Source organism: Oncorhynchus gorbuscha, linkage group LG24 (assembly GCF_021184085.1).
Source record: "Oncorhynchus gorbuscha isolate QuinsamMale2020 ecotype Even-year linkage group LG24, OgorEven_v1.0, whole genome shotgun sequence".
NCBI lineage: Eukaryota > Metazoa > Chordata > Actinopteri > Salmoniformes > Salmonidae > Oncorhynchus > Oncorhynchus gorbuscha.
Window position 1 is genome coordinate 36,004,035 of NC_060196.1, and position 23,333 is coordinate 36,027,367.

Genomic DNA, 23,333 nt, shown 5'->3' on the forward strand with positions numbered 1-23,333 from the left:
TAGCTTCATGTCCACATCCTGGTTCAAACTAACCCTAGCTTCATGTCCACATCCCAGTTCAATTCTAACCCTAGCTTCATGTCCACATCCTGGTTCAAACTAACCCTAGCTTCATGTCCACATCCCAATTCAACCCTAACCCTAGCACATCCCCAACCCTAGCTTCATGTCCACATCCCGGTTCAGCCCTAACCCTAGCTTCATGTCCACATCCCAGTTCAATCCTAACCCTAGCTTCATGTCCACATCCCAGTTCAATCCTAACCCTAGCTTCATGTCCACATCCTGGTTCAAACTAACCCTAGCTTCATGTCCACATCCCAGTTCAATTCTAACCCTAGCTTCATGTCCACATCCCAGTTCAATCCTAACCCTAGCTTCATGTCCACATCCAAGTTCAACCCTAACCCTAGCTTCATGTCCACATCCCAGTTCAATACTAACCCCAGCTTCATGTCCACATCCCAGTTCAATCCTAACCCTAGCTTCATGTCCACATCCTGGTTCAAACTAACCCTAGCTTCATGTCCACATCCTGGTTCAAACCTAACCCTAGCTTCATGTCCACATCCCAGTTCAATCCTAACCCTAGCTTCATGTCCACATCCCAGTTCAATCCTAACCCGAGCTTCATGTCCACATCCCAGTTCAAACTAACCCTAGCTTCATGTCCACATCCCAGTTCAATCCTAACCCTAGCTTCATGTCCACATCCCAGTTCAATCCTAACCCTAGCTTCATGTCCACATCCCAGTTCAAACTAACCCTAGCTTCATGTCCACATCCCAGTTCAATCCTAACCCTAGCTTCATGTCCACATCCTGGTTCAAACTAACCCGAGCTTCATGTCCACATCCCAGTTCAACCTAACCCTAGCTTCATGTCCACATCCCAGTTCAACCTAACCCTAGCTTCATGTCCACATCCCAGTTCAATCCTAACCCTAGCTTCATGTCCACATCCCAGTTCAACCTAACCCGAGCTTCATGTCCACATCCTGGTTCAACCCTAACCCTAACTTCATGTCCACATCCTGGTTCAAACTAACCCGAGCTTCATGTCCACATCCTGGTTCAGCCCTAACCCTAGCTTCATGTCCACATCCTGGTTCAAACTAACCCTAGCTTTATGTCCACATCCTGGTTCAACCCTAACACTAGCTTCATGTCCACATCCTGGTTCAAACTAACCCTAGCTTTATGCCCACATCCTGGTTCAAACTAACCCTAGCTTCAAGTCCACATCCCAATTCAACCCTAACCCTAGCACAACCCCAACCCTAGCTTCATGTCCACATCCTGGTTTAACCCTAACCCTAGCTTCATGTCCACATCCTGGTTCAACCCTAACCCTAGCTTCATGTCGACATCCCAATTCAACCCTAACCCTAGCACATCCCCAACCCTAGCTTCATGTCCACATCCTGGTTCAGCCCTAACCCTAGCTTCATGTCCACATCCCAGTCCCACCTAACCCCAGCTTCATGTCCACATCCCAGTTCAATTCTAACCCTAGCTTCATGTCCACATCCTGGTTCAAACTAACCCTAGCTTCATGTCCACATCCCAGTTCAATCCTAACCCTAGCTTCATGTCCACATCCTGGTTCAAACTAACCCTAGCTTCATGTCCACATCCCAGTTCAATCCTAACCCTAGCTTCATGTCCACATCCCAGTTCAATTCTAACCCTAGCTTCATGTCCACATCCAAGTTCAACCCTAACCCTAGCTTCATGTCCACATCCCAGTTCAATCCTAACCCCAGCTTCATGTCCACATCCCAGTTCAAGCCTAACCCTAGCTTCATGTCCACATCCTGGTTCAAACTAACCCTAGCTTCATGTCCACATCCCAGTTCAATCCTAACCCTAGCTTCATGTCCACATCCCAGTTCAATCCTAACCCTAGCTTTATGTCCACTTCCCAGTTCCAGCCTAACCATAGCTTCATGTCCACATCCCAGTTCAATCCTAACCCTAGCTTCATGTCCACATCCTGGTTCAAACTAACCCGAGCTTCATGTCCACATCCCAGTTCAACCTTAGCTTCATGTCCACATCCTGGTTCAAACTAACCCTAGCTTCATGTCCACATCCCAGTTCAACCTTAGCTTCATGTCCACATCCTGGTTCAAACTAACCCTAGCTTCATGTCCACATCCTGGTTCAGCCCTAACCCTAGCTTCATGTCCACATCCTGGTTCAAACTAACCCTAGCTTCATGTCCACATCCCAATTCAACCCTAACCCTAGCACATCCCCAACCCTAGCTTCATGTCTACATCCTGGTTCAGCCCTAACCCTAGCTTCATGTCCACATCCCAGTTCAATCCTAACCCTAGCTTCATGTCCACATCCTGGTTCAAACTAACCCTAGCTTCATGTCCACATCCCAGTTCAATCCTAACCCTAGCTTCATGTCCACATCCCAGTTCAATCCTAACCCTAGCTTCATGTCCACATCCTGGTTCAAACTAACCCGAGCTTCATGTCCACATCCCAGTTCAACCTAACCCTAGCTTCATGTCCACATCCTGGTTCAAACTAACCCTAGCTTCATGTCCACATCCCAGTTCAATCCTAACCCTAGCTTCATGTCCACATCCCGGTTCAAACTAACCCCAGCTTCATGTCCACATCCCAGTTCAATCCTAACCCTAGCTTCATGTCCACATCCCGGTTTAACCCTAACCTCATGCCTAGCTTCATGTCCACATCCCGGTTTAACCCTAACCTCATGCCTAGCTTCATGTCCACATCCCGGTTTAACCCTAACCTCATGCCTAGCTTCATGTCCACATCCCGGTTTAACCCTAACCCTAGCTTCATGTCCACATCCTGGTTCAACCCTAACCCTAACTTCATGTCCACATCCTGGTTCAAACTAACCCGAGCTTCATGTCCACATCCTGGTTCAATCCTAACCCTAGCTTCATGTCCACATCCTGGTTCAAACTAACCCTAGCTTCATGTCCACATCCCAGTTCAATCCTAACCCTAGCTTCATGTCCACATCCCAGTTCAATTCTAACACTAGCTTCATGTCCACATCCAAGTTCAATCCTAACTCTAGCTTCATGTCCACATCCCAGTTCAATCCTAACCCCAGCTTCATGTCCACATCCCAGTTCAATCCTAACCCTAGCTTCATGTCCACATCCTGGTTCAAACTAACCCTAGCTTCATGTCCACATCCCAGTTCAATCCTAACCCTAGCTTCATGTCCACATCCCAGTTCAATCCTAACCCTAGCTTTATGTCCACTTCCCAGTTCCAGCCTAACCATAGCTTCATGTCCACATCCCAGTTCAATCCTAACCCTAGCTTCATGTCCACATCCTGGTTCAAACTAACCCGAGCTTCATGTCCACATCCCAGTTCAACCTTAGCTTCATGTCCACATCCTGGTTCAAACTAACCCTAGCTTCATGTCCACATCCCAGTTCAACCTTAGCTTCATGTCCACATCCTGGTTCAAACTAACCCTAGCTTCATGTCCACATCCTGGTTCAGCCCTAACCCTAGCTTCATGTCCACATCCTGGTTCAAACTAACCCTAGCTTCATGTCCACATCCCAATTCAACCCTAACCCTAGCACATCCCCAACCCTAGCTTCATGTCCACATCCTGGTTCAGCCCTAACCCTAGCTTCATGTCCACATCCCAGTTCAATCCTAACCCTAGCTTCATGTCCACATCCTGGTTCAAACTAACCCTAGCTTCATGTCCACATCCCAGTTCAATCCTAACCCTAGCTTCATGTCCACATCCCAGTTCAATCCTAACCCTAGCTTCATGTCCACATCCTGGTTCAAACTAACCCGAGCTTCATGTCCACATCCCAGTTCAACCTAACCCTAGCTTCATGTCCACATCCTGGTTCAAACTAACCCTAGCTTCATGTCCACATCCCAGTTCAATCCTAACCCTAGCTTCATGTCCACATCCCGGTTCAAACTAACCCCAGCTTCATGTCCACATCCCAGTTCAATCCTAACCCTAGCTTCATGTCCACATCCCAGTTCAATCCTAACCCCAGCTTCATGTCCACATCCCAGTTCAGCCCTAACCCTAGCTTCATGTCCACATCCTGGTTCAAACTAACCCTAGCTTCATGTCCACATCCCAGTTCAATCCTAACCCTAGCTTCATGTCCCCATCCTGGTTCAAACTAACCCGAGCTTCATGTCCACATCCCAGTTCAAACTAACCCTAGCTTCATGTCCACATCCTGGTTCAAACTAACCCTAGCTTCATGTCCACATCCCAGTTCAATTCTAACCCTAGCTTCATGTCCACATCCTGGTTCAAACTAACCCTAGCTTCATGTCCACATCCCAATTCAACCCTAACCCTAGCACATCCCCAACCCTAGCTTCATGTCCACATCCTGGTTCAGCCCTAACCCTAGCTTCATGTCCACATCCCAGTTCAATCCTAACCCTAGCTTCATGTCCACATCCCAGTTCAATCCTAACCCTAGCTTCATGTCCACATCCTGGTTCAAACTAACCCTAGCTTCATGTCCACATCCCAGTTCAATCCTAACCCTAGCTTCATGTCCACATCCCAGTTCAATCCTAACCCTAGCTTCATGTCCACATCCAAGTTCAACCCTAACCCTAGCTTCATGTCCACATCCCAGTTCAATACTAACCCCAGCTTCATGTCCACATCCCAGTTCAATCCTAACCCTAGCTTCATGTCCACATCCTGGTTCAAACTAACCCTAGCTTCATGTCCACATCCTGGTTCAAACCTAACCCTAGCTTCATGTCCACATCCCAGTTCAATCCTAACCCTAGCTTCATGTCCACATCCTGGTTCAAACTAACCCTAGCTTCATGTCCACATCCTGGTTCAAACCTAACCCTAGCTTCATGTCCACATCCCAGTTCAATCCTAACCCTAGCTTCATGTCCACATCCCAGTTCAATCCTAACCCGAGCTTCATGTCCACATCCCAGTTCAATCCTAACCCTAGCTTCATGTCCACATCCCAGTTCAATCCTAACCCTAGCTTCATGTCCACATCCCAGTTCAATCCTAACCCTAGCTTCATGTCCACATCCCAGTTCAAACTAACCCTAGCTTCATGTCCACATCCCAGTTCAATCCTAACCCTAGCTTCATGTCCACATCCTGGTTCAAACTAACCCGAGCTTCATGTCCACATCCCAGTTCAACCTAACCCTAGCTTCATGTCCACATCCCAGTTCAACCTAACCCTAGCTTCATGTCCACATCCCAGTTCAATCCTAACCCTAGCTTCATGTCCACATCCCAGTTCAACCTAACCCGAGCTTCATGTCCACATCCTGGTTCAACCCTAACCCTAACTTCATGTCCACATCCTGGTTCAAACTAACCCGAGCTTCATGTCCACATCCTGGTTCAGCCCTAACCCTAGCTTCATGTCCACATCCTGGTTCAAACTAACCCTAGCTTTATGTCCACATCCTGGTTCAACCCTAACACTAGCTTCATGTCCACATCCTGGTTCAAACTAACCCTAGCTTTATGCCCACATCCTGGTTCAAACTAACCCTAGCTTCAAGTCCACATCCCAATTCAACCCTAACCCTAGCACAACCCCAACCCTAGCTTCATGTCCACATCCTGGTTTAACCCTAACCCTAGCTTCATGTCCACATCCTGGTTCAACCCTAACCCTAGCTTCATGTCGACATCCCAATTCAACCCTAACCCTAGCACATCCCCAACCCTAGCTTCATGTCCACATCCTGGTTCAGCCCTAACCCTAGCTTCATGTCCACATCCCAGTCCCACCTAACCCCAGCTTCATGTCCACATCCCAGTTCAATTCTAACCCTAGCTTCATGTCCACATCCTGGTTCAAACTAACCCTAGCTTCATGTCCACATCCCAGTTCAATCCTAACCCTAGCTTCATGTCCACATCCTGGTTCAAACTAACCCTAGCTTCATGTCCACATCCCAGTTCAATCCTAACCCTAGCTTCATGTCCATCCCAGTTCAATTCTAACCCTAGCTTCATGTCCACATCCAAGTTCAACCCTAACCCTAGCTTCATGTCCACATCCCAGTTCAATCCTAACCCCAGCTTCATGTCCACATCCCAGTTCAATCCTAACCCTAGCTTCATGTCCACATCCTGGTTCAAACTAACCCTAGCTTCATGTCCACATCCCAGTTCAATCCTAACCTTAGCTTCATGTCCACATCCCAGTTCAATCCTAACCCTAGCTTTATGTCCACTTCCCAGTTCCAGCCTAACCATAGCTTCATGTCCACATCCCAGTTCAATCCTAACCCTAGCTTCATGTCCACATCCTGGTTCAAACTAACCCGAGCTTCATGTCCACATCCCAGTTCAACCTTAGCTTCATGTCCACATCCTGGTTCAAACTAACCCTAGCTTCATGTCCACATCCCAGTTCAACCTTAGCTTCATGTCCACATCCTGGTTCAAACTAACCCTAGCTTCATGTCCACATCCTGGTTCAGCCCTAACCCTAGCTTCATGTCCACATCCTGGTTCAAACTAACCCTAGCTTCATGTCCACATCCCAATTCAACCCTAACCCTAGCACATCCCCAACCCTAGCTTCATGTCCACATCCTGGTTCAGCCCTAACCCTAGCTTCATGTCCACATCCCAGTTCAATCCTAACCCTAGCTTCATGTCCACATCCTGGTTCAAACTAACCCTAGCTTCATGTCCACATCCCAGTTCAATCCTAACCCTAGCTTCATGTCCACATCCCAGTTCAATCCTAACCCTAGCTTCATGTCCACATCCTGGTTCAAACTAACCCGAGCTTCATGTCCACATCCCAGTTCAACCTAACCCTAGCTTCATGTCCACATCCTGGTTCAAACTAACCCTAGCTTCATGTCCACATCCCAGTTCAATCCTAACCCTAGCTTCATGTCCACATCCCGGTTCAAACTAACCCCAGCTTCATGTCCACATCCCAGTTCAATCCTAACCCTAGCTTCATGTCCACATCCCAGTTCAATCCTAACCCCAGCTTCATGTCCACATCCCAGTTCAATCCTAACCCTAGCTTCATGTCCACATCCTGGTTCAAACTAACCCTAGCTTCATGTCCACATCCCAGTTCAAACCTAACCCTAGCTTCATGTCCCCATCCTGGTTCAAACTAACCCGAGCTTCATGTCCACATCCCAGTTCAAACTAACCCTAGCTTCATGTCCACATCCTGGTTCAAACTAACCCTAGCTTCATGTCCACATCCCAGTTCAATTCTAACCCTAGCTTCATGTCCACATCCTGGTTCAAACTAACCCTAGCTTCATGTCCACATCCCAATTCAACCCTAACCCTAGCACATCCCCAACCCTAGCTTCATGTCCACATCCTGGTTCAGCCCTAACCCTAGCTTCATGTCCACATCCCAGTTCAATCCTAACCCTAGCTTCATGTCCACATCCCAGTTCAATCCTAACCCTAGCTTCATGTCCACATCCTGGTTCAAACTAACCCTAGCTTCATGTCCACATCCCAGTTCAATTCTAACCCTAGCTTCATGTCCACATCCAAGTTCAACCCTAACCCTAGCTTCATGTCCACATCCCAGTTCAATCCTAACCCCAGCTTCATGTCCACATCCCAGTTCAATCCTAACCCTAGCTTCATGTCCACGTCCAGGTTTAACCCTAACCTCATGCCTAGCTTCATGTCCACATCCCGGTTTAACCCTAACCTCATGCCTAGCTTCATGTCCACATCCCGGTTTAACCCTAACCTCATGCCTAGCTTCATGTCCACATCCCGGTTTAACCCTAACCTCATGCCTAGCTTCATGTCCACATCCCGGTTTAACCCTAACCTCATGCCTAGCTTCATGTCCACATCCCGGTTTAACCCTAACCTCATGCCTAGCTTCATGTCCACAGCCCGGTTTAACCCTAACCTCATGCCTAGCTTCATGTCCACATCCCGGTTTAACCCTAACCTCATGCCTAGCTTCATGTCCACATCCCGGTTTAACCCTAACCTCATGCCTAGCTTCATGTCCACATCCCGGTTTAACCCTAACCTCATGCCTAGCTTCATGTCCACATCCCGATTTAACCCTAACCTCATGCCTAGCTTCATGTCCACATCCCGGTTTAACCCTAACCTCATGCCTAGCTTCATGTCCACATCCCGATTTAACCCTAACCTCATGCCTAGCTTCATGTCCACATCCCGGTTTAACCCTAACCTCATGCCTAGCTTCATGTCCACATCCCGGTTTAACCCTAACCTCATGCCTAGCTTCATGTCCACATCCCGGTTTAACCCTAACCTCATGCCTAGCTTCATGTCCACATCCCGGTTTAACCCTAACCTCATGCCTAGCTTCATGTCCACATCCCGGTTTAACCCTAACCTCATGCCTAGCTTCATGTCCACATCCCGGTTTAACCCTAACCTCATGCCTAGCTTCATGTCCACATCCCGGTTTAACCCTAACCCTAGCTTCATGTCCACATCCTGGTTCAACCCTAACCCTAACTTCATGTCCACATCCTGGTTCAAACTAACCCGAGCTTCATGTCCACATCCTGGTTCAGCCCTAACCCTAGCTTCATGTCCAATCCTGGTTCAAACTAACCCTAGCTTTATGTCCACATCCTGGTTCAACCCTAACACTAGCTTCATGTCCACATCCTGGTTCAAACTAACCCTAATGCCCACATCCTGGTTCAAACTAACCCTAGCTTCAAGTCCACATCCCAATTCAACCCTAACCCTAACAACCCCAACCCTAGCTTCATGTCCACATCCTGGTTTAACCCTAACCCTAGCTTCATGTCCACATCCTGGTTCAACCCTAACCCTAATGTCCATCCCAATTCAACCCTAACCCTAGCACATCCCCAACCCTAGCTTCATGTCCACATCCTGGTTCAGCCCTAACCCTAGCTTCATGTCCACATCCCAGTTCAATCCTAACCCCAGCTTCATGTCCACATCCTGGTGCAAACTAACCCTAGCTTCATGTCCACATCCCAGTCCCACCTAACCCCAGCTTCATGTCCACATCCCAGTTCAATTCTAACCCTAGCTTCATGTCCACATCCTGGTTCAAACTAACCCTAGCTTCATGTCCACATCCCAGTTCAATCCTAACCCTAGCTTCATGTCCACATCCTGGTTCAAACTAACCCTAGCTTCATGTCCACATCCCAGTTCAATCCTAACCCTAGCTTCATGTCCACATCCCAGTTCAATTCTAACCCTAGCTTCATGTCCACATCCAAGTTCAACCCTAACCCTAGCTTCATGTCCACATCCCAGTTCAATCCTAACCCCAGCTTCATGTCCACATCCCAGTTCAAGCCTAACCCTAGCTTCATGTCCACATCCTGGTTCAAACTAACCCTAGCTTCATGTCCACATCCCAGTTCAATCCTAACCCTAGCTTCATGTCCACATCCCAGTTCAATCCTAACCCTAGCTTTATGTCCACTTCCCAGTTCCAGCCTAACCATAGCTTCATGTCCACATCCCAGTTCAATCCTAACCCTAGCTTCATGTCCACATCCTGGTTCAAACTAACCCAAGCTTCATGTCCACATCCCAGTTCAACCTTAGCTTCATGTCCACATCCTGGTTCAAACTAACCCTAGCTTCATGTCCACATCCCAGTTCAACCTTAGCTTCATGTCCACATCCTGGTTCAAACTAACCCTAGCTTCATGTCCACATCCTGGTTCAAACCCTAGCTTCATGTCCACATCCTGGTTCAAACTAACCCTAGCTTCATGTCCACATCCCAATTCAACCCTAACCCTAGCACATCCCCAACCCTAGCTTCATGTCCACATCCTGGTTCAATCCCTAACCCTAGCTTCATGTCCACATCCCAGTCTTCATGTCCACATCCTGGTTCAAACTAACCCTAGCTTCATGTCCACATCCCAGTTCAATCCTAACCCTAGCTTCATGTCCACATCCCAGTTCAATCCTAACCCTAGCTTCATGTCCACATCCTGGTTCAAACTAACCCAGCTTCATGTCCACATCCCAGTTCAACCTAACCCTAGCTTCATCCTGGTTCAAACTAACCCTAGCATCCCAGTTCAATCCTAACCCTAGCTTCATGTCCACATCCCAGTTCAAACTAACCCCAGCTTCAGCCACATCCCAGTTCAATGCTTCATGTCCACATCCCAGTTCAATCCTAACCCCAGCTTCATGTCCACATCCCAGTTCAATCCTAACCCTAGCTTCATGTCCACATCCTGGTTCAAACTAACCCTAGCTTCATGTCCACATCCCAGTTCAATCCTAACCCTAGCTTCATGTCCCCATCCTGGTTCAAACTAACCCGTTCATGTCCATCCCAGTTCAACCTAACCCTAGCTTCATGTCCACATCCTGGTTCAAACTAACCCTAGCTTCATGTCCACATCCCAGTTCAATTCTAACCCTAGCTTCATGTCCACATCCCAATTCAACCCTAACCCTAGCACATCCCCAACCCTAGCTTCATGTCCACATCCTGGTTCAGCCCCAACCCTAGCTTCATGTCCACATCCCAGTTCAATCCTAACCCTAGCTTCATGTCCACATCCCAGTTCAATCCTAACCCTAGTCATGTCCACATCCCAGTTCAAACTAACCCTAGCTTCATGTCCACATCCCAGTTCAATCCTAACCCTAGCTTCATGTCCACATCCCAGTTCAATCCTAACCCTAGCTTCATGTCCAATCCAAGTTCAATCCTAACCCTAGCTTCATGTCCACATCCCAGTTCAATCCCAGTTCAACATCCCAGTTCAACCTAACCCTAGCTTCATGTCCACATCCTGGTTCAAACTAACCCTAGCTTCATGTCCACATCCTGGTTCAAACCTAACCCTAGCTTCATGTCCACATCCCAGTTCAATCCTAACCCTAGCTTCATGTCCACATCCCAGTTCAATCCTAACCCGAGCTTCATGTCCACATCCCAGTTCAATCCTAACCCTAGCTTCATGTCCACATCCCAGTTCAATCCTAACCCTAGCTTCATGTCCACATCCCAGTTCAACCTAACCCTAGCTTCATGTCCACATCCCAGTTCAACCTAACCCGAGCTTCATGTCCACATCCCAGTTCAACCTAACCCTAGCTTCATGTCCACATCCTGGTTCAAACTAACCCGAGCTTCATGTCCACATCCCAGTTCAACCTAACCCTAGCTTCATGTCCACATCCCAGTTCAACCTAACCCTATCTTCATGTCCACATCCCAGTTCAATCCTAACCCTAGCTTCATGTCCACATCCCAGTTCAACCTAACCCGAGCTTCATGTCCACATCCCAGTTCAACCTAACCCGAGCTTCATGTCCAAACCTAACCCTAGCTTCATGTCCACATCCCAGTTCAACCCTAACCCTAGCTTCATGTCCACATCCTGTTCAACCTAACCCTAGCAGTGGTAACATCTCACCTGCCACCAGCGGTATGTGTCGTCAGTCAGCAGGCTGTTCCTCCTAGACATCAGAGGTTGAACAGACAGGTTGAACCTCTCAGTGAACCAGGGGTCGTCCTCCAGCTCGGTCATACACTGTCGACAGCCACACTGGCCCTTAGAGAAGAAGCTGTCCGATTTGCGGATGGCGTATTTGAAGAAGTACAGAGAGGGATCTCTCAACGTGTAACTGAAGAGGAACGTGGTTAAAGTTACAATGCATGAAAACACAGTAAATGCCCTGATCTTCCTCCACTTCGATAGAGACATGGTGTAGTGGTAGATTATAAACTTAGTTGTCTGGGAGGTGGAAGGAAGGGAAGGGAAAAACAGAGAAAAAATTATTGAAAATTACAATTTCCAAGTGATGTCTGAGAATATTTCCTCCTCTGGAGATTTCGTGGCTCTAACAGGCTGAATGCCGGGTTCCTCTGATGAACAGAAACAGTCCCTGTCTTCCTCATCACAATTACAGGCTCCTCTTCACTCTGTTGGAAAACAACATCTCAGAGGAAAAAGCTGACCAGAATACTAGTTCCTTAAATATTTTAAAGGGAAAGCCTTGGCATTCTGTAGAAAAAAATGTTCGGTCAGACAAAAATCACATAGATGAGGAATCCTTGTGTATGTCCATGACACGTCTGCTGAACAATAACACCGTAGTTAAACGGTGGTCCACAATCCAGGATGGTCCTGTCAACTTAACGATGGCCGAGTAACTGCATCCAGCTGCTCTTCTGCGGTTGGCAGTGTGAGGTCAGTGACTTGTGCGTCTATCATTCACTGCCTGTCCAGTCAATCATTTCCCTAGACAGCAAACAAACAAGAGACATGAATGCAAATACAAACACCGCCGAGTAAATGACTGATCATATGTGATAAAAACATTTCCCTTCAACAGCTTTCAACTTTCACTATTCCCAGAACCAACTCTAGCTTTATACTAAAAACAGAAAAGCAGGAAGACCCCTTGGGATCTATTTCTACATGAAAGGACATCAGAGCTCCACCATCCAGCAGAAAGGTCTGGGTTTACTGTTAAATGCACAGAAACACAGAACATTTCACAGTATTGTTCACATTCAGCCAAGGCAAGTCTATGGCCATTCTCCACACCGAAAATGCTCTTGTCAAATTATAGGCCAAGGTGATAAAATTAGGATTTTTGCACACAAACATACTAACTTCACCTTTTTTCTCTTTACAATGTATGGCATGTCAGTCTAGCATAGATCTCAAAAAGGACCCCAAGACACCAGAGGTTGGGGGTGTTTTTTTGATGGTGTCAAGAATGAACAAAAATGCAAGAGAAAGGAACAGACTTGAATGTAACACTTAACTAGTTGTCTTGAATGCAGCTTCCTAGCAATTTAACAAGCAGTAGCTGCTAACTATTGCCAATCAGCCTCAAAGACTGTTTGCAACACTAAACTAGTTGTCTTGAACGTAACTCCTCAAACAAGTTCCAGCTGCTACTAACTGCTAATCTGCCTCAATACCTATTCTCACTTTCCTTAAGCCCCTAGAGTCGATTGTCGCACTGGTGCAATCTTCTACCCCCAAACTATAAGACTGCAGAACAATTTATCAAATGGCCACCCGGACTATTTACATTGACCAACCCATTGGTTAAGAGCTTGAAAGTAAGCATTTCACGGTAAGGTGAAACACCTGTTGTATTCGGCGCATGTGACAAATACATTATGATCTGAATCTAAGTAACATAATAACAAAATCCCCATCAAAATCCGTCAATTTAAGCTAGAGATGTCTAGCAGAGCTAGACTGGTGTTTGTCAGACTATGAGACGTCCCCAAAATTAGTCTTCTCACAAAAAAGTCTGTGACGTCCGTACAGGTTGACCTACAAACTATTATGACTATGATTATTACTATTACTCTATGGACACGGAGATGCTCTACAAACCCAACAAGTGTCATGGGACTCTGAATGGAACTGGTACAGAAGTATGAAGGTAGTTTTGTGCCAACCCCAAAAAGGGGTTAAATATGTGTATATAAAAAAAGGAAACTATTTTCCTGAGATTTCTTATATCTCTTATATCTCCTAGAATCTAGGAGATATAGGACCTAGATAGTAGTAAAGTAGTAGTAGTAAAGCCCCCCCCCCCGGCTTAGACCTTTAAGAATGAATCACCACTACCATCCTACTTTAATCTGATGAGTCATTCCTCCTGTTTTGTGTCACATCCCTTCTCCCCCTTTCCCCACCTCCTTTCTCACTTTACTTATGTTGTGTTTACCACACCGGCCTAACTACCACGGCCTGACAGTGATGTCTACCTGAGACTCCAAGCCAAACCCTACAGAGTCAGCCCCTCTGGATCCTTCATCTGCAGCCCTCGACTTCATCCAGTTCATTTTCATTTCCCCACTGAATCCTCATTCTCACATCCATTCCATTTCTCACATCCATTCCATTTCCTTAATAAATATTCTAAACCCATTTCACATCTGGTCCTTAAACTCGTGAAATGAGGAATCGACCAGGAAACCCTGGCTCTGCCCTGCAGGGAGAGACGGGGGACCAGTGGTGGTGAAGGGTGTCTGGGTGTCAGGCTGTGTGCGCAACTGGTCAACTGGAGTCAGGTGCAGGAGAGCAGAGATGAGTGAACAGGCACAGGGGCGGTGCTTCGGTGGCGTGCCTGAGCACTAAGAGAGCATGGCTCCTACCCCAGCCTTGGACGCGTCCACCTCCACTATGAACGCCAAAGAAGGATCCGGATGGGCCAGCACGGGAGTCAAGGTAAACAGAGCCCTCAGGTGACCAAAAGCCCTGTCCGCCTCAGCTGACCACTGCAAACGTACCGGGCCCCCCTTCAGCAGTGAGGTAATGGGAGCCGCTACCTGGCCAGAACCCCGGATAAACCTCCGGTAGTAATTGGCAAACCCTAAAAAACGCTGCACCTCTTTTACCGTGGTGGGAATCGGCCAATTACGCACGGCTGAAATGCAGTCACTCTCCATCTCCACCCCTGAGGTGGAAATGCGTTACCCTGGGAAGGAGACGGAATGCTGTAAGAACAGGCATTTCTCATTCTTGACGTACAGGTCATGCTCCAACAGTCGCTCAAACACCCTGCGCACCAGGGACACATGCTCGGCTCATGCAGCGGAGTATATCAGAATGTCATCAATATACACCACTACACCCAGCCTGTGCAGGTCCCTGAACATCTTGTCTACAAAGGCTTTGAAGACTGATGGAGCATTCATCAAACCGTACGGCATGACGAGGTACTCATAGTGCTCCAAGGTAGTACTGAATGCCGTCTTCCACTCGTCTCCCTCCCAGATACGCACCAGGTTGTACTCGCTCCTGAGATCTAGTTTGGTGAAGAAGCGCGCCCTGTGCATTGACTCGATCGCTGTGGCTATGAGAGGTGGCGGGTAACTGTACCTCACAGTGATCCGGTTTAGGCCTCGATAGTCAATACATGGGCGCAAACCTCCCTCCTTCTTCTTCACAAAAAATAAACTTGAGGAGGCGGGTGAAGTGGAGGGCCGAATGTACCCCTGACTCAGGGATTCGGAGGCATATGTTTCCATAGCCGCCGTCTCCGCCTGTGACAGGGGATACACGTGACTCCTGAGAAGTGCTGCTTCTACCAGGAGGTTTATCGCACAATCCCCCCCACGATGGGGTGGTAATTGAGTCGCCCTCTTTTTAGAGAAGGTGAGAGCCAATCGGAATATTCGGGGGGGATGCGTACGGTGGAGATCTGGTATGGACTTTCCACCGTAGTAGCACCAACAGAAGCCCCTAAACACCTCCCCGAGCACTCACGCGACCACCCCGAGAGCCCTCTGTTGCCATTAAATGGTGGGGTTCTGACGAGCTAACCAGGGAAGGCCTAGTACCACAGGAAATGCAGGAGAGTCAATGAGGAAGAGACTTATTCTCTCCTCGTGACCCCCCCCCCCCCTGCGTCATCATGCCCAGGGGAGTGGTGGCCTTCCTAATCAACCCGGACCCTAATGGTCGACTGTCCAGAGCATGAACTGGGAAAGGCCTAACGACTGGAACAATAGGGATCCCTAACCTCTGGGCGAATGCTCTGTCGATAAAATTCCCAGCTGCGCCTGAATCAACGAGCGCCTTATGCTGGGAATGCGGGGAAAACTCAGGAAAGTAAACATGCACAAACAGGTGTACAACAGAGGGCTCTGGATGAGAGTGGTGCAGGCTCACCTGGGGTGACGCCAGAGTGCCCTGCCTGCTGCCTTGACCCCAGAGGAACCAACACGGCACCGACCGGCAGTGTGACCTCTGTGGCCACAGATGGTGCACGTGAAAGCCCCACCTCCGGCCTCCCTGAGCGCAGCACCTCCCAGCTCCATAGGCACCGGAGCGGTGGTGCTGGGAGAGGGAACCGACAGAGCCCTCTCTGGACGTCTGCGGGTGACCAGCAGGTTATCCAACCGAATGGACAGGTCTACCAGCTGGTTGAAAGTGAGGGTGGTATCCCTGCAGGCCAACTCCCGACGAACATCCTTGCGCAGGCTGCAGCGGTAGTGGTCGATAAGGGCCCTGTCGTACCATCTCGAGGCTGTGTGGGAGGGATCGTGATTGCTCTGTGGATGGGTTAGTCTGAGAAAAACATCACACTCTCATAAAGTAACTGAACTAAATGACTATTGCGAATTAGCACTCACTTCTGTCATCATGAAGTGCTTTGAGAGGCTAGTCACCTCCACCTTACCCGACACCCTAGACCCACTGCAATTTGCATACAGCCCCAATAGATCCACGGATTATGCATATGCCATCGCAATGCAGACTGCCCTATCCCATCTGGACAAGAGGAATACCTATGTAAAAATGATGTTCATTGACTACAGTTCAGCCTTCAACACCATAGTACCCTCCAAGCTCATCATTAAGCTCGGGCCATGGGTCTGAACCCATCCCTGTGCAACTGTGTCCTGGACTTCCTGATGTGCCGCCCCCCCCAGGTGTTGAAGGTAAGAAACCACACCTACACCCTGTTCACCCATAACTGTGGCCACGCATGCCTCCATCGCAATCATCATGTTTGCAGACGATACAACAGTAGTTGGCCTTATTACCAACAACGACGAGACAGCATACATGGAAGAGGTGATAGCCCTGGTGGAGTGGTGCCAGGAAAATAACCTCTTCCTCAACATCAACAAAACAGGAGCTGACTTCAGGAGACAGTAGGGGGAGAATGCTCCCATCCACATTGACAGGGCTGCAGTGGAGAAGGTGAAAAGCTTCAAGTCCCTCGGCGTACAAATCACTGACAATCTGAAATTGTCCACCCACACAGACAGTGTGGTGAAGAAGACGCAACAGTGCCTCTTCAACCTCAGGAGGCTGAAGAAATTTGGCTTGGGCCCTAAGACCCTCACACATTTTTACACCATTGAGAGCATCCTGTCAGGCTGTATCACCACCTGGTACGGCTATAACGCATCACCGGGAGCACCCTGCCTGCCCTGAAGGACATCTACAGTACCCGGTGTCACAGGAAGATCATCACCTCAACCACCCGAGCCATGGCCTGTTCACCTCGCTATCATGAGGTCAGTACAGGTGCATCAAAGTTGGGACCGAGAAACTGAAAAACAGCTTCTATCTCAAGGACATCAGAATATTAAATAGCCATTACCAGGCGGCCTCCACCCAGTACCCTGCCCTGAACTTAGTCACTGTCACTAGCCAGCTTCCACCCGGTCACTCAACCCTGAACTTTAGAGGCTGCTGTCCTATGTACATAGATATGGAACACTGGTCACTTGAATAATGTTTACATACTGTTTTACTAATTTCGTAGGTTTATACTGTATTCTAGTCAATGCCATCCTATTCAACTGTTGCTGTTCATATACTATTCCAGCCTATGTATTCTTCAGGTATAGTATATATTCTATCTACATATGGTCCATAATGTCTATACATGCCATCACATATATACTGTTAACTGTGTGTATATACTATATATTTATAATTCGGATTCTGAAATTGCTCGCCCTTAATATTTCTGTATTTCTTAATTCCATTATTTTACTTTTAGATTGGTTGTGTATTGTTAGATATTACTGCACTGTTGGGAGATAGGAACACAACCATTTCGCTACACCCGCAATAACATCTGCTAAACATGTGTATGCGACCAATAACATTTGATTTGACAATCACAGCTGAACTGCAGGCCTCAGCGCATATCCACCTAAGGATTAAACGAGACTTTGTAGGAAATATGTGTGTGTATGTGTGTTAATGTGTGTGTGTTTGTGTGTGGTGGGGTTAATGGACACATTAATGTGAGAGGTGGTGTATTAAACTCAGGGAGTCCTTGGAGGCATAAGGCCAGGTACCGTAGATGACAGACTGAACAGACTGTATGCTATAACAGATGGTGGCTGGCTGTGTTTGACAATGGTGTGTGTCGTCTAGTTTCCTGACCTTGTCCTGCTGGAGGTTGGCAGTTTTGGATTGATCAAAGTTCCCAAAGCTGAAACAACAGAGCATCTGTGGCCTAAACTTCAGAGCATGAAGGAGGAAGGAAGGGAGGGGAGAGGGAGGAAGAAAGGGAGAGCGGGGGAGATGGAGGGAGGGAGGGGGAGGGAGGGAGGGAGGGAGGGAGGGGGAGGGAGGGAGGGAGGGAGGGAGGGAGGGAGGGAGGGAGGGAGGGAGGGAGGGAGAGAGAGGGAGGGAGGGACAGGGAGGAAGAGAGAGCGGGAGAGAGAGAGAGGGAGAGCTGGAGGGAGAGAGAGGGAGAGGGAAAGAGACAGAGGGAGAGAGTGGGAGGGAGGGAGGAGAAAGAGAGAGCGGAGAGAGAGAGAGAGAGAGAGAGAGAGAGAGGGAGGGAGAGAGCGGGAGGGAGGGAGCGAGCGAGCGAGCGAGAGAGAGAGAGAGAGAGAGAGAGAGCGGGGAGGGAGGGAGGGAGGAGGGAGAGAGAGAGAGAGAGAGAGAGAGAGAGAGAGAGAGAGAGAGAGAGAGAGAGAGGGAGGGAGGGAGCGAGAGAGAGAGAGAGAGAGAGAGCGAGGGAGAGAGAGAGAGGGGGAGGGAGAGAGAGGGAGAGAGGGAGGGAGGGAGGGAGGGAGGAGAGAGAGAGAGAGAGAGAGAGAGAGAGGGAGAGAGCGGGAGGGATGGAGAGAGCGAGGGAGAAAGCTGTGAAGGCTGAGGAGTTCTAGAGGTTCTTTCTCTAATCTCAGGCTTATACAAGTCATCAACTTTACAGGATGGAGCAACAGAAAAGTGCTCTGGATTGTGTTTTGAGAGATAGTTTTTTCTCTCATGCTTCCTGTGAGCAATTTCATGTCTCAAACTTTTGCAGAGATGAGCCCTTGAATCTCTTTTTTATTACTTGTCTGACAGCACATCTGTAGTGTACAAAAAAATAACCCCCACCAAAACATAAAGCTATTAAACACATTACATACTATGTAGTGAGTTTCCTCACTCATGGAAATTCCATTCAGATTTCTGAGTTTCTCTTACAGTCATTTACAAGACTTTGATCAGGTTGTTTTTACATCCCATCAAAATGTTACTTTGATAGAAAATTCAAATTTGGTCAGTTTGAGGAATGATAAGCATTTCCCAAAGTTAAAGCTTTTAGACCAAGGAAGATGGCTGCCTCCCAAACATGTTATCTAGGCTTGCATTCCAAATGGCACCCTATTCCTTATTGTACACCACTATGGACCCTGGTCAAAAGTAGTGCACTATATCGGGAATATGGTGCCATTTGAGACGCAGCTTAGACACAGGATAAGATGGATGTTTCCGATTAATCTTTGGGAGGGAGGGGAATAGAGGACACCTCTCATTTTTGAGAGTGGTAGTCAACAGTCTTTTCCGACAGGGAAAAAAAGTAAATGTTATTTTCATCAGACTGACGGTAACCTCGAATATACACAGTTTATTTGTCACTTTAACCAGATTAAAACCCCAGGTCAACATCATTTAAAAGGTTAGTTTAAATCATGTTGAAATGACATTTGCTGACATCAACATCAAAATTCGATGTGGATTTGCCCGGAAAGTATGCTTGGTGTTGGCAGAATTTGGCATAGCTGGGATGTTGAACCACATCACACACACACACCACCTTGTGTGTGTGTGTGTGTGTGTGTGTGTGTGTGTGTGTGTGTGTGTGTGTGTGTGTGTGTGTGTGTGTGTGTGTGTGTGTGTGTGTGTGTGTGTGTGTGTGTGTGTGTGTGTGTGTGTGTGTGTGTGTGTGTGTGTGTGTGTGTGTGTGTGTGACCAGTACGACCATACATAATCTGGGCCGACAGTCAAAGGCACTTGCTTGTCCATCCTTGGGGGAACTGTTGATCTACTGTTAGGGGAAGTATGTCTGGAGTGACTTCCGGTTATTCTGGCCCCTATTGTCCTCACTCAGTTGTAACAGACTGAGGCCATCTTTTCACCTTTTCAAACATACAGATACATAGTGTCACATGTTTTGCATATGCTTGCATTGGGTAGCTTGACTATATAAATGATCCTGTTCTCTCTGTACAGGACGCTCTCACTCCATCTCACCTGCGTGGGTGGGGCGACCAGCCTCCTTATTACGATACGTTTTTAATAAAAGTAATACCTTGATTGATTATTGATTTTAACTCTCCTCGTTATTTTAAAGGTAGAATTTGTTCACAAATGTATAGGTGTATTTTACTCCAATAATGGTTGAATTGAAGAAGCGTAGGGCTAAAATGCCAATCAATCATTGTTTTTACGACCCGTGGACACCCAGTGAAAAATGTGCTCTTGGAAAAGCTGCATAGTGCAGATCCCAGCCTATGGAGTAAAAGTTTGAGGGAGTTCCTCTCAGGTAATAAATAAATAAATAAAGATGGCTTTTTTTGTTAACCAACACTGGCACTTGTAATGTAAATGTTGTAAACTCCTCTTTGGTACTGTGCTCCATACATACGCACTTTTGATAGACTTCCACATCTGCATATTATTGAGATATCAAAGTATCAACCGTAGAGATCCTATTATATTAGGCATTCTAATTCCTAATTCTATGGTGTCACCAACAAAAACATAAATAATAGGCCTAAATGCAGCATATGCATTCATTTTTCAGGTCACGCAAATAGCGCTTTTCAGTAGTGCTCAGAAAATGCCAATCCAAGAGAGCAGCATTTCTTTTTCAACCGTGTTTTGAAGCAATGAGCCCAATCATTCTTCCATGACAAAAACATAAGCTAATAAATCCTTAGTTTTGGGGTTATTTTCAGGTATTAACAATTAGAATAATCTACATTTCCATATTTCAAAGTCATATTCTTGATGATGAAGGGGCATTTAATTAATTGGAATGACTGGAAATCTGACAGACTGGTTTTAAATGTAAATATACAGCCTACTCGTTTTATTATCTGTATTGAAATAGAAAGTAATGGGTTAGAAGCCTACATGACCTATTAATGCAATCAATATGCAACTTTGCAGGGTAGTCAGGAATCAATATACACAGTCAGTTAGGAAAGCTAAGGCTAGCTTTTTGAAACAGAAATTTGCATCCTGTGATACTAACTCCAAAATGTTTTGGGACACTGTAAAGTCCATGGAGAACAAGAGCACCTCTTCCCAGCTGCCAACTGCACTGAGGCTAGGAAACACTGTCACCACTGATAAATCTACGATAATCGAGAATTTCAAGAATCATTTATCTACGGCTGGCCATGCTTTCCACCTGGCTACCCCAACCTCGGCCAACAGCTCTGCACCACCCGCAGCAACTTGCCCCCCCCCCCGCTTCCCCTTCACCCAAATCCAGACAGCTGATGTTCTGAAAGAGCTGCAAAATCTGAATCCCTACAAATCAGCTGGGCTAGACAATCTGGACCCTCTCTTTCCAAAATTATCCACCGAAATTGTTGCAACCCTCATTACTAGCCTGTTCAACCTCTCTTTCGTATCATCTGAGATCCCTAAAGATTGGAAAGCTGCCGTGGTCATCCCCAAACTGTTACAGACCACGCTCAAGGTCCTAAACAATATCATAACCGCCATAGATAAAAGACAGTACTGTGCAGCCGTTTTCATCGACTTGGCCAAGGCTTTCGACTCTGTCAACCACCACATTCATATCGGCAGACTCAATAGCCTTGATTTCTCAAATGACTTCCTCGCCTGGTTCACCAACGACTTCTCAGATATAGTTCAGTGTGTCAAATCGGAGGGCCTGTTGTCTGGCCTTCTTGCAGTCTCTATGGGGGTGCCACAGGATTAAATTCTCTGGCCGACTCTTTTCTCTGTATATATCAATGATGTCGCTCTTGCTGCTGGTGATTCTCTGATCCACCTCTACGCAGACGACACCATTCTGTATACATCTGGCCCTTTCTTGGACACTGTTAACAAACCTCCAAACAATATTCAATGCCATACAACACTCATTCTGTTGCTTCAAACGGCTCTTAAATGAAAGAAAAACTAAGTACACACTCTTCAACTGATTGCTGCCCACACCTGCCCGCCCGCCTAGCATCACTACTCTGGACGGTTCTGACTTAGAATATGTGTACAACTACAAATACATAGGTGTCTGGTTAGACTTTAAACTCTCCTTCCAGACTCACATTAAGCATCTCCAATCCAAAATGAAATCTAGTATCGGCTTCCTATTTCGCAACAAAGCCTCCTTCACTCATGCTGCCAAACATACCCTCGTTAAACCTGACTATCATACCGATCCTTGACTTCGGCGATGTCATTTACAAAATAGCCTCCAACACTCCACTCAGCAAATTGGATGTAGTCTATCACAGTACCATCCGTTTTATCACCAAAGTCCCATATACTACCCACCACTGCGACCTGTATGCTCTCGTTGGCTGGCCCTCGCTTCATATTCATTGCCAAACCCACTGGCTACAGGTAATCTATAAAACTTTGCTAGGTAAAGCCCCACCTTATCTCAGCTCACTGGTAACCATAGCAACACCCACCCGTAGCACGTGCTCCAGCAGGTATATTTCACTGGTCATCCCCAAAGCCAACAATTCCTTTGGCCGCCTTTCCTTCCAGTTCTCTGCTGCCAATAGCTGGAACAAATTGCAAAAATTACTAAAGCCGGAGACTCGTATCACCCTCACTAACTTTAAGCCCCAGCTGACAGAGCAGCTTACTGATCACTGTACCTGTACACAGCCCATCTGTAAATAGCACACCCAACTACCTCATCCTCATACTGTTCTTTTTGTTGTTGTTGCTCTTTTGCACCCAAGTATCTCTACATGCACATCATCATCTGCACATCTATCACTCCAGTGTTAATGCTAAATTGTAATTATTTCACCACTATGGTCTAATATGGCAGACTCCCTCTGCCTACCCAACGACGTCAGAGGACAAAAATCAGTTAACCACCTAACTGAGGAACTCAATTGAACCTTGCGCAATACCCTAGATGCAGTTGCACCCCTAAAAACAAAAAACATTTGTCATAAGAAACTAGCTCCCTGGTATACAGAAAATATCCAAGCTCTGAAGCAAGCTTCCAGAAAATTGGAACGGAAATGGCCAAACTGGAAGTCCTCAGACTAGCTTGGAAATACAGTATCGTGCAGTATCGAAGAGCCCTCACTGCTGCTCGATCATCCTATTTTTCCAACTCATTGCGGGAAATAAAAACAATCCAACATTTCTTTGGTGCTCTTTCATGCTGTCCCTAGGAGGGGTGCGTCACTTGAGTGGGTTGAGTCACTGATGTGTTCTTCCTGTCTGTTTTGGTTTGTGCCATGGTGGAGATCTTTGTGGACTATACTCGGCCTTGTCTCAGGATGGTAAGTTGGTGGTTGAAGATATCCATCTAGCTGTGTGGGGGCTGTGCTTTGGCAAAGTGGATGGGGTTATATCCTT

The 23,333-nt window shown here is 47.1% G+C and overlaps 1 protein-coding gene across 2 annotated transcripts in view; it reads right to left on the minus strand.

Annotated features, from left to right (window-relative positions):
• Window positions 1–23,333, minus strand: part of LOC124013218 (CMP-N-acetylneuraminate-beta-galactosamide-alpha-2,3-sialyltransferase 1-like) — a 60,944-nt gene that overhangs the window by 24,691 nt on the left and 12,920 nt on the right. The window contains exons 2-3 of one of the 2 annotated variants that reach the window (XM_046327463.1): window positions 11,812–12,263; window positions 11,436–11,646 (exon numbers count right to left, since the gene is read on the minus strand). In XM_046327463.1, the coding sequence (XP_046183419.1) occupies window positions 11,436–11,549 (114 nt within the window). In that variant the 5' untranslated portion in view covers window positions 11,550–11,646; window positions 11,812–12,263. Of the gene's footprint in view, window positions 1–11,435; window positions 12,264–23,333 lie in introns of both variants that reach the window. The other variant, XM_046327462.1, reaches the window with a different exon arrangement.